General features: G+C 41.5%; 1 protein-coding gene across 1 annotated transcript in view; it reads right to left on the reverse strand.

The window, feature by feature from the left end:
* xrcc2 (X-ray repair complementing defective repair in Chinese hamster cells 2) overlaps positions 1-11,211 on the reverse strand; it is a 15,644-nt gene extending 4,433 nt beyond the window's left edge. Inside the window, exons 1-4 of the mRNA XM_061921771.1 lie at positions 11,032-11,211; positions 10,727-10,808; positions 1,829-1,864; positions 1,624-1,773 (exon numbers count right to left, since the gene is read on the reverse strand). Of these exons, the coding sequence (XP_061777755.1) occupies positions 1,624-1,773; positions 1,829-1,864; positions 10,727-10,808; positions 11,032-11,052 (289 nt within the window). The 5' untranslated portion in view covers positions 11,053-11,211. The remainder of the gene's footprint in view (positions 1-1,623; positions 1,774-1,828; positions 1,865-10,726; positions 10,809-11,031) is intronic.
* Positions 11,212-12,197: the final 986 nt, after the last annotated feature.

The following is a 12,197-nucleotide window of genomic DNA, read 5'->3' on the forward strand; positions in this document are numbered from 1 at the left end:
CTGAAATTATAATTAATATTGATACTGTTGTTGATAATATTCATTTTTGTTTCATTACTTTTGGTTTGTTCTGTGTCGTGTTTGGCTCTTCAATTGCTCTGTTTATTGCAGTTCTGAGTGTTGCTGGGTCAGGTTTGGTTTTGGAATCGGATTGCATGGTATTGCTGTGTGGTGGTTTGGTGGATTGATTAAAAAAATAAATAAATAAATAAAAAAAATTTTAAAAATTAAAATAAAAATAAATAGATTTTAAAAAAATGAGAATCGATTCTGAATCGCACAATGTAAACGATTCGATTCGTATCGATTTTTCCCCACACCCCTAATACATACATATATATATATATACACACACACACACATATATATATATATATATACAGTATATATATATATATATATAAAATAACATATTTTGCTCTCATAAACATCAAACGTGAGTACATTAAGAGAAAAATATATATTATTGAAAACAAAAGGAAGTAACTTTGTAATATTTTTCTGAGAAATATTTTCCTTTATAAAATTATAAAGCGACGTGTGAAGCGACCGGAATGAGAATCAGCACCTCCAAGTCCGAGTCCATGGTTCTTGCCCAAAAAGGGTGGAGTGCCATCTCCGGGTTGGGGAGGAGACCCTGCCCCAAGTGGAGGAGTTCAAGTACCTAGGAGTCTTGTTCACGAGTGGGGGAAGAGTGGATCGTGAGATCGACAGGCGGATCGGTGCGGCGTCTTCAGTAATGCGGACGTTGTATCGATCCGTTGTGGTGAAGAAGGAGCTGAGCCGGAAGGCAAAGCTCTCAATTTACCTGTCGATCTACGTTCCCATCCTCACCTATGGTCATGAGCTTTGGGTCATGACCGAAAGGATAAGATCACGGGTACAAGCGGCCGAAATGAGTTTCCTCCGCCGGGTGGCGGGGCTCTCCCTTAGAGATAGGGTGAGAAGCTCTGCCATCCGGGAGGGGCTCAACGTAAAGCCGCTGCTCCTCCACATCGAGAGGAGCCAGATGAAGTGGTTCGGGCATCTGGTCAGGATGCCACCCGAACGCCTCCCTAGGGATGTGTTTAGGGCACGTCCAGCTGGTAGGAGGCCACGGGGAAGACCCAGGACACGTTGGGAAGACTATGTCTCCCGGCTGGCCTGGGAACGCCTCGGGATCCCCCGGGAAGAGCTAGACGGGGCGGTTTAGCTCGGTTGGTAGAGTGGCCGTGCTAGCAACTTGAGGGTTGCAGGTTCGATCCCCGCTTCTGCCATCCTAGTCACTGCCGTTGTGTCCTTGCGCAAGACACTTTACCCACCTGCTCCCAGTGCCACCCACACTGGTTTGAATGTAACTTAGATATTGGGTTTCACTATGTAAAGCGCTTTGAGTCACTAGAGAAAAAGCGCTATATAAATATAATTCACTTCACTAGACGAAGTGGCTGGAGATAGGGAAGTCTGGGCTTCCCTGCTTAGGCTGCTGCCCCCGCGACCCGACCTCGGATAAGCGGAAGATGATGGATGGATGGATGGAAAATTATAAACATGCTTGCTCTCTGTCCTCAAGCAAGTGTTTACGGACATGTTGGAGCCCAAAAATGTTTTTTTCCGAATGATGTATTCAACATGTACACGTACCAGCGCCAAGTCTGCTGTCCAGGATGCTGACCACTCGTAACATGTCCAAAGTGTAATCGGTGTCCACAAAGGCAACTTCTACCTCCAGACCGCCGGCCGCTGAAGGCAATACGCCTCGACACAGGAAGTGGTATAGAAGCTCCGTCTTACCTGTCCCATACATGACTATTAGCTCCGAAAAGCTACTTTTATGCCTTGAACTCACCTGTTCCCTCCGACCCAAAGAGCTCCACCACCTCACCTGAGGCAAACACATGTGACACCATCTTTTAGCATCATATGCCAGTATTTTTCAACCACTGTGCCGCGGCACACTACAGTCTGGTGTGCTGTGGGAGATTATCTAATTTCACCTAAATATTTTTTGCAAACCAGTAATTATAGTCCGCAATTTATGTGTTGTTGTTGAGTGTCTTAGTTGTGTAGAACTCGGCAGAGAGTAACCGTGTAATACTCTTCCATATTAGCAGGTGGCAGGCTGGCAGCCGGTAGCTAATTGCTTTGTAGATGTCGGAAACAGCAGGAGGCATGGTGCAGGTAAAAAGGTGTCTAATACTTAAACCAAAAATAAACAAAAGGTGAGTTTCCCTAAGAGAAGCTTAGGTAATGCTAAGCAGAACAAAACTAAAACTGAACTACCTACAAAGTAAACAAATACAGAATGCTGGACGACAGAAAAAAACTTACTGTGGAAGTAGGGCTGGGCGATATATCGATATACTCTATATATCGCGGGTTTGTCTCTGTGCGATATAGAAAATGACTATATCGTGATATTCGAGTATACGTTCTCACGCAGTTGCTTTTAGCTGCTGGCATTACACTGCATGCATTTCCCACTATTTTATTGTCTCTACTTCTCATAGACATCAAGCGCACCTTCTTACATATGTCACATACTGTCACGTCATACGTCACATACGTATGGGCCCTCGCGGAGCAGAAAGGTAGCATCATGGGTAACGTTAGCTGTGGTGCGAGCGGTAGGTAGCATGAGAGAAAGAAGGTGCCAATCTGGCATGAAGGAAGTATTAATTCCCAAGAAAAGCAACAGGGGGTCCATCGTCTGACGGTGGTTTGGCTTCAAGTGGGAATATGTCGAACAGACAACCGTAATTTGTCAAGTGTGGGACAAAAGCGTTGCTACAAAAAGTAGCATTACTACTAATATGTAGCATCATTTGAAAAGTCACCTGCTAGAGAATGAAAAGTGCTTACTCCGCAGGTCAACATCTCCATTTGGTGCCACACGCCCACACCATCAAAATGCCAAGGCAAACATTTCCAGAGCAACACCGTATGAAAAAAATAGTCAACAACAGAAGGAAATAATGTCCGCAGTAACCTACCACATAGCAAAGTAGGAACACTATTTGATTTTCTATTATGCAGCTCATTTTTATTTGACACTTATTGAAATATCTTGTGGGACATCATGCACAAAAGTGCACTTTATTTGTTTTAAACTATTGTAGTGGCGTTCTGTACAAAAAGTGCACTCTAATTTAGGGTTGTTTTGATATGTCATCTTAGTGACATCATGCACAAAAGTGCACTAACAGCTTGTTTTAAAATGTCTCTGACAATCTTGCACTTTCAGTTTAGGAAATTTCATGAAGTTTGTGCCACTGCTTAATAACTGTTTAATAAATGCAGTTTTGGTAAATTGACTGAGTTGGGATTTTCCTCTCTGCATGAAAGTTTAAAATGAGCATATATTAATGCAGTATGAACAAGAATGTTTTAATGTAGAAAAATAGAATCATCAAACTGGTGTGATTATATGCAACAAGTGTTAATTCAAGGCTAAGACAAAATATGGAGATATACATCATGTATCGCGATATGGCCTAAAAATATTGAGATATTTAAAAAAAGCCATATCGCCCAGCCCAAAGTGGAGCAAAAAAAAGGACATCTGAACATGACATGACAATCAACGATATCCCCACAAAGAAGGATAAAACAACTGAAATATTCTTGATTGCTAAAACAAAGTAGATGCATTAAACTGCTATAGAAAAATACTAAAAAAAGAAAAAAAGCCACCAAAATAGAAGCGCAAGACAAGAACTAAACACACTATACACAAGAAAACACCAAAACACTCAAAATAAGTCAAGGTGAGATGTGCGAATATGAGTGTGAATGTTGTCTGTCTATCTGTGTTGGCCCCATAGGTGGGTAGAGTAGCCAGAAATTGTACTCAAGTAAGAGTACTGTTACTTTAGAGATGTATTACTCAAGTAAAAGTAAGGAATAGTCACCCAAATATTTACTTCAGTAAAAGTAAAAAGTATGTTGTGAAAAAAATACTCAAGCACTGAGTAACTGATGAGTAACCTGATCGTTTAATGATGACGGCAACAAGTAATGCACAAAAAAATAAAAATAGCAATGAACAATTTCAGAGCCAGGAGTATCTTTTAAGCAACTAAAAGAATAATATATTAAATAATATATTTTCGATTTTACACTGTATTGAAAACATTTTTTTAAATGAATTTTACCTTTGCAACCTCACTATACTATTGGCTAAGTTTTTTATTCATAAATGTAAGTTTCTCAATACCCGACCGGTTTTTTGTGCCTTTAAAAAATATTTAAAACTCTTCATTAAAACACTCTACCTCTAACAACCAATAAGCTGTGAAAACGATGATGATGTGTTCCAAATATAAGTTATTTACTGAGATTGAGTGAGCATATGGCTTTGCACTTTGTTTATTTTATATATATATTTTTTATGCATTCTATTTTAGTTACTTTGAATTTACAACCCCCTGGCGCTGTTTTGTACGATTTTTATACTGTTTTGTACTTACTTTGATTAATATTTTTAACATCTCTTTTCAACTTTCCATGAATTGATTAACATGGACCCCGACTTAAACAAGTTGAAAAACGTATTCGGGTGTCACCATTTAGTGGTCAATTGTACAGAATATGTACTGAACTGTGCAATCAACTAATAATAGTCAATGTTTTTAAATGTTGAAATGTATTAATAAAGGTTGATAAAAAAAGGGGGGAAAAAGTGTGCAGTTAATCATGGGACCGCCTGGCTCTGTTTTATTGGTCAAACGGAGTCAAACGTCACCAGTGACTGCATTTGATTGGTGAAACGCAGGCATGTGATAGATCCTACTTTGAAGGTCTGTCTGAAAAACCAAAACAAACAAAGCGTGCATTAACAGATCGATAAAAATCAGTAGCGAGCTGAATGTAGATAAATGGAGCGGAGTAAAAGTAGCGTTTCTTCTACATAAATATACTCAAGTAGCAGCGGGGGCCGTCTAAGGAGCAGACGCCAGCGGTGTGATCGGAAACGCGGATGCCGAGCGGGGCTAAAAACAAAGCAGAAGGCTAATCCCCACAGAACACCACTTCCCTCCATCCTGAAGCCGGATTTAAATGGAAGATGCGAGACTACTGGTCTGGGTAAAGAGTCAGTTAAATTAGAACAAGTTTTTTCTGCTTTGATTGTTTCAGAGTTGGACATGTGTTCTACTGAGGTGGCAAACTATGATGCGTGCAGTTTATCAAGACAACAAAAAAACAATCGGAACATGCGTTCTACTGAGTTGGCAAACTATGATGCGTGCAGTTGATCAAAGCAACAAACAAATAATCAGAAAATTCCCGTCTTATAAATTCCTAGATATGGTCGTAATTATACTAAATGCACTGGGCATAATAAACACAACATTATTAATATTGCTACTACGGATAATTTGATAAAAAATTCCCTAAAACAGCCCACTACCTATAATATAGGTTTTTTAAACATAAGATCATTGTCTCCCAAAACGTTGTTAGTTAATGATATCATTAGAGACAACAATCTTAACGTCATCGGTCTCAGCGAAACCTGGCTTAAACCAAACGACTTTTTTGCGCAAAATAAGGCATGTCCTCCTAACTTTACACACGCGCACATTGCCCGTCCCCTTAAAAGGGGTGGGGGGGTCGCACTAATATACAACGAAAACTTTAACCTTAGTCCTAACATAAATAATAAATATAAATCGTTTGAGGTGCTTACTATGAGGTCTGTCACACCGCTGCCTCTACACCTGGCTGTTATCTACCGCCCCCCAGGGCCCTATTTGGACTTTATCAATGAATTCTCAGTGTTCGTTGCTGATCTAGTGACGCACGCCGATAATATAATCATAATGGGGGACTTTTATATCCATAAGAATACCCCATCGGACCCACCGTGCATAGCGCTCCAGACTATAATTGATAGCTGTGGTCTTACACAAATAATAAATGAACCCACGCATCGCAACGGTAATACGATAGACCTAGTGCTTGTCAGGGGTATCACCGTTTCTAAAGTTACGATACTCCTGTATACTAAAGTATTGTCCGATCATTACCTTATAAAATTCGAGGTTCAGACGCATGTTCGTCAAACTAATAATAATAATAACTGCTATAGCAGCCGCAACATTAATACGGCCACAACGACAACTCTTGCTGACCTACTGCCCTCGGTAATGGCACCATTCCCAAAGTATGTGGGCTCTATTGATAACCTCACTAACAACTTTAACGACGCCCTGCGCGAAACCATTGATAACATAGCACCGCTAAAGTTAAAAAAGGTTCCAAAAAAGCGTACCCCGTGGTTTACAGAAGAAACTAGAGCTCAGAAATTATTATGTAGAAAGCTGGAACGCAAATGGCGCACGACTAAACTTGAGGTGCACCATCAAGCATGGAGTGATAGTTTAATAACTTATAAACGCATGCTTACCTTAGCTAAAGCTAAATATTACTCAAATCTCATCCACCGTAATAAAAACGATCCAAAATTTTTGTTTAGTACGGTAGCATCGCTAACCCAACAAGGGTGTCCAGTAGCTCCACCCACTCAGCTGATGACTTTATGCAATTCTTTAGTAAGAAAATTGAAGTCATTAGAAAGGAGATTAAAGACAATGCGTCCCAGCTACAACTGGGTTCTATTAACACAGATATGACTGTATATACAGCGAATATTGCCCTCCAAAATAGTTTCTCTCGTTTTGAGGAAATAACATTAGAGGAATTGTTACAATGTGTAAATGGAATAAAACAAACAACATGTTTACTTGACCCTCTTCCTGGGAAACTGATCAAGGAGCTCTTTGTATTATTAGGTCCATCAGTGCTAAATATTATAAACTTATCACTTTCCTCGGGCATTGTTCCCCTAGCATTCAAAAAAGCGGTTATTCATCCTCTTCTTAAAAGACCTAACCTCGATCCTGACCTCATGGTAAACTACCGACCGGTGTCTCACCTTCCATTTATTTCAAAAATCCTCGAAAAAATTGTTGCGGAGCAGCTAAATGAACACTTAGCGTCTAACAATCTATGTGAAACCTTTCAATCCGGTTTCAGGGCAAATCACTCTACGGAGACAGCCCTCGCAAAAATGACTAATGATCTATTGCTAACGATGGATTCTGATGCGTCATCTATGTTGCTGCTCCTCGATCTTAGCGCTGCTTTCGATACCGTCGATCATAATATTTTATTAGAACGTATCAAAACACGAATTAGTATGTCAGACTTAGCCCTGTCTTGGTTTAACTCTTATTTTACTGATAGGATGCAGTGCGTCTCCCATAACAATGTGACCTCAGACTACGCTAAGGTAACATGTGGAGTTCCCCAGGGTTCGGTCCTTGGCCCTGCACTCTTCAGCATCTACATGCTGCCGCTAGGTGACATCATACGCAAATACGGTGTTAGCTTTCACTGTTATGCTGATGACACCCAACTCTACATGCCCCTAAAGCTGACCAACACGCCGGATTGTAGTCAGCTGGAGGCGTGTCTTAATGAAATTAAACAATGGATGTCCGCTAACTTTTTGCAACTCAATGCCAAAAAAACAGAAATGCTGATTATCGGTCCTGCTAGACACCGACCTCTATTTAATAATAAAACTCTAACATCTGACAACCAAACGGCGTGGCGCAGTGGGAGAGTGGCCGTGCGCAACCCGAGGGTCCGTGGTTCAAATCCCACCTAGTACCAACCTCGTCACGTCCGTTGTTTCCTGAGCAAGACACTTCCCCCTTGCTCCTGATGGGTGCTGGTTGGCGCCTTGCATGGCAGCTCCCTCCATCAGTGTGTGTGAATGGGTAAATGTGGAAGTAGTGTCAAAGCGCTTTGAGTACCTTGAAGGTAGAAAAGCGCTATACAAGTACAACCCATTTATCATTTAACAAGGCGACACGGTAAAGAATTTGGGTATTATCTTCGACCCAACTCTCTCCTTTGAGTCACACATTAAAAGCGTTACTAAAACGGCCCTCTTTCATCTCCCTAATATCGCTAAAATTCGCTCCATTCTGTCCACTAAAGACGCTGAGATCATTATCCATGCGTTTGTTATGTCTCGCCTCGACTACTGTAACGTATTATTTTCGGGTCTCCCCATGTCTAGCATTAAAAGATTACAATTGGTACAAAATGCGGCTGCTAGACTTTTGACAAGAACAAGAAAGTTTGATCACATTACGCCTGTACTGGCTCACCTGCACTGGCTTCCTGTGCACTTAAGATGTGACTTTAAGGTTTTACTATTTACATATAAAATACTACACGGTCTAGCTCCATCCTATCTTGCCGATTGTATTGTACCATATGTCCTGGCAAGAAATCTGCGTTCAAAGGACTCCGCCTTATTAGTGATTCCCAAAGCCCCAAAAAAGTCTGCGGGCTACAGAGCGTTTTCATTTCGGGCCCCAGTACTATGGAATGCCCCAGTTCGAGATGCCACCTCAGTAGAAGCATTTAAGTCTCACCTTAAAACTCATTTGTATACTCTAGTCTTTAAATAGACTCCCTTTTTAGACCAGTTGATCTGCCGTTTCTTTTCTTTTTTCTCCTATGTCCCACTCTCCCTTGTGGAGGGGGTCCGGTCCGATCCGGTGGCCATGTACTGCTTGCCTGTGTATCGGTTGGGGACATATCTGCGCTGCTGATCCGCCTCCGCTTAGGATGTTTTCCTGCTGGCTCCGCTGTGAACGGGACTCTCGCTGCTGTGTCGGATCCGCTTTGGACTGGACTCTCGCGACTGTGTGGATTCATTATGGATTGAACTTTCACAGTATCATGTTAGGCCCGCTCGACATCCATTGCTTTCCTCCTCTCCAAGGTTCTCATAGTCATCATTGTCACCGACGTCCCACTGGGTGTGAGTTTTCCTTGCCCTTATGTGGGCCTACCGAGGATGTCGTAGTGGTTTGTGCAGCCCTTTGAGACACTAGTGATTTAGGGCTATATAAGTAAACATTGATTGATTGATTGATTGATTGATTGAAGTAAGAGTAAAAGTATGTTGCATTAAAACTACTCTTAGAAGTACAATTTATCCCAAAAGTTACTCAAGTACATGTAACGGAGTAAATGTAGCGCGTTACTACCCACCTCTGGTTTACCCTGTGATATTGTGATAAAGTGGTGACTTGTCCAAGGTGTGATAAAGTGGTGACTTGTTTAAGGTGTGATAAAGTGTTGACTTGTCCAAGGTGTACGCTGCCTTCCGCCCAAATACAGCCAAGATAGGCTCCAGGACCCCCCGCGACCCCAAAAGGGACAAGCAGTAGTAAATGGATAGATGGATGATGTGACAGGTCGTGACAGTACACCTACTTTGAGACAAGAGCTATATTTTGATGCACGGTTGGTTATGGTTTGAATTCATATCCAACAATTGCGGGAAAGACTTTTTACTGTCATCACTGAGTTTCATTTATCAATGATTTCTGCTTGTTGAGTGCCTTGGGATTTTTTCAATGAAAAAAATATGCTTTGGCTCAGAAAAGGTTGAAAAACAGTGTCATATGCAACAGCAAGGGGCTTTTTGATTGATTGATTGATTGATTTAGACCAGGGGTCTCAAACTCAATTTACCTGAGGGCCACTGGATGCAGAAACTGGGTGAGGCTGGGCCGCAAGAAAAGATTTATTAAAAAAATCTAACATGCACTTTTTAATAAATTCACTTCTTTGAATGGCTTTCCCGCCCTAGCAACATACTTGTCAACTCTCGCTATCTTTCCGGGAAACACCCGAATATCAGTGCGCCTCCCGACAATCTCCCGGGGAAATCATTCTCCTGGTTATCACCTAGACAATACTATTAAGGGTGTGCCGTGATGGTACTGCCTTTAACGTCCTCCACAACCTGCCGTCTCCTCCGCTTTACCATCATACAAAGTGTGCCGACCCAGTCATGTATCGTATGAGGCTTTGGAAGACCCACGGAAGTGACTGCAAGGCATACTTGGTCAACAGCTATACAAGTCACACTGAGAGTGGCCGTATAAACAACTTTAACACTGTTACAAATATGCGCCACACTGTTAACCCACACCAAACAAGATTGACAAACACATTTTAGGAGAACATCCACACCGTAACACAACAGAACAAATACCCAGAATCCAATGCAGCCCTAACTTTTCCAGGCTACAATAAGTGGCGGGGCGGGGGGTGTATATTGTAGCGTCCCGGAAGATTAGGGCTACATGGGATTCTGAGTATTTGTTCTGTTGTGTTTATGTTGTGTTACGGTGCGGGTGTTCTCCCAAAATGTGTTTGTCATTCTTGTCTGGTGTGGGTTCACAGTGTGGCACATATTTGTAACAGTATTTAAGTTGTTTATACGGCCATCCTCAGTGTGACCTGTGTGGCTGTTGATCAACTATGTCTTGCAGTCGCTTACTGCGTCTACAGAAGCAAAATACATCATGTGGCTGAACTGTCACGCTATGTGTACAAGTTGTAGAGGACGCTAAAGGCAGTGCCTCCACAGTGCCCCCTTAATATTTTTGTTCGGGTGAAATTTGGGAGAATGTTCACCCCTGGAGGGTAACTGAAAATTGGGAGTCTCCCGGAAAAATCGAGGATATAAAAGTATGACACTGTCAAGCGCCATTAATATAAAACTCGCGGGCTGCACCAACATTTCATTTTCACATTAAGGTGCGGGCCGCAAAAAAACGTCTAGCGGGCCGCAATTGGCCCGCGGGCCGCGTGTTTGAGACCCCTGATTTAGACTTTTATGAGTAGATTGCACAGCGCGATCACTCACCTGTCAGGGGACCTCCGTCGTCAGGGAACAGTCGAGGTTCGATGTCGCGCACACTGCGACGAGCATCCAGGCGCGCAAACAGCTGAGTAGGACAAGTGTTCAGTTTATAGACGGAACCCCACATGTTAGCCAGGACATAGACAGCACCCGCACACGGTGTGTGAACATGTAAACTCTGCTTTAGCAACACGGCTAACTGAAAGTCAACGGGAGTGAGACATGTTCACGTTGGCCATAATAAAGGTTGTAAAAGTGAAAGTTTGCGTCACGTTGAGAATAAGTTACACAAGTTAAATAGACTTTACCTGCGCGCCACTTTCAGTCATGTTAACATAGCGTCACTTCCGGGTTTTTCTTCTTCTCTTTCCGACAAGTCAGGCTGCCGCTGTTGCCGCAAAAAAATGCATTTGTTTGATTTTTCATTCAAACATTGGCTAATATACAAACATGTCCCAACTGATTTTGCTCCTAATTGGACTTTACCGAGTAAAACAGTTAAAGTGTGATTTTTCACAAGCGTCACAACCTCTGGGAATATCTGCTTTCTTTGGGAAAGGGCGCCTCTGAGCGGCTTGGAAGACAAAAGCACAAAGTAATATTACAGGGGTCACCAACTTTTTTGAAACCAAGAGCTACTTCTTGGGTACTGATTAATGCAAAGGGCTACCAGTTTGATACACACTTAAAAAAATGCCAGAAATAGCCAATTTGCTTAATTTATCTTTAATATATATATCTATATATATATATATATATATATATATATATATATATATATATATATATATATATATATATATATATATATATATATATATATATATATATGCGTTCCTCCAAGGTATTCTCATAGTCATCATTGTCATTGTCACCTTTAATATATATATATATATATATATATATATATGCGTTCCTCCAAGGTATTCTCATAGTCATCATTGTCATTGTCACCGACGTCCCACTGGGTGTGAGTTTTCCTTGCCCTTATGTGGGCTCTACCCAGGATGTCGTTGTGGTTTGTGCAGGTCTTCGAGACATTAGTGATTTAGGGCTGTATAAATAAACATTGATTGATTGATGTTAGATCCACTATGGATTGGACTTTCACAATATCATGTTAGACCTGCTCGATATCCATTGCTTTCGGTCCCCTAGGGGGAAAGGGTTGCCCACATACAGTATGCGGTACTCTCCAAGGTTTCTCATAGTCATCGTCAATGTCACCGACGTCCCATTGAGGTGAGTTTTTCCTTGCCCTTATGTGGGCTCTACCGAGGATGTCGTTGTGGTTTGTGCAGCCCTTTGAGACACTTTGGATTTAGGGCTACATAAATAAACATTGATTGATTGATTGAAAACCACTTTTCACGTCAATTTGCCTTTCTGAAAAATGTATATATTTTATAGATGTATTACTTAAAATAATAAGTGAAATATGGGATAAGAGAGTTGACATATTTACGGACACCAG

This window comes from Nerophis ophidion, linkage group LG15 (assembly GCF_033978795.1).
Source record: "Nerophis ophidion isolate RoL-2023_Sa linkage group LG15, RoL_Noph_v1.0, whole genome shotgun sequence".
Taxonomy (NCBI): domain Eukaryota; kingdom Metazoa; phylum Chordata; class Actinopteri; order Syngnathiformes; family Syngnathidae; genus Nerophis; species Nerophis ophidion.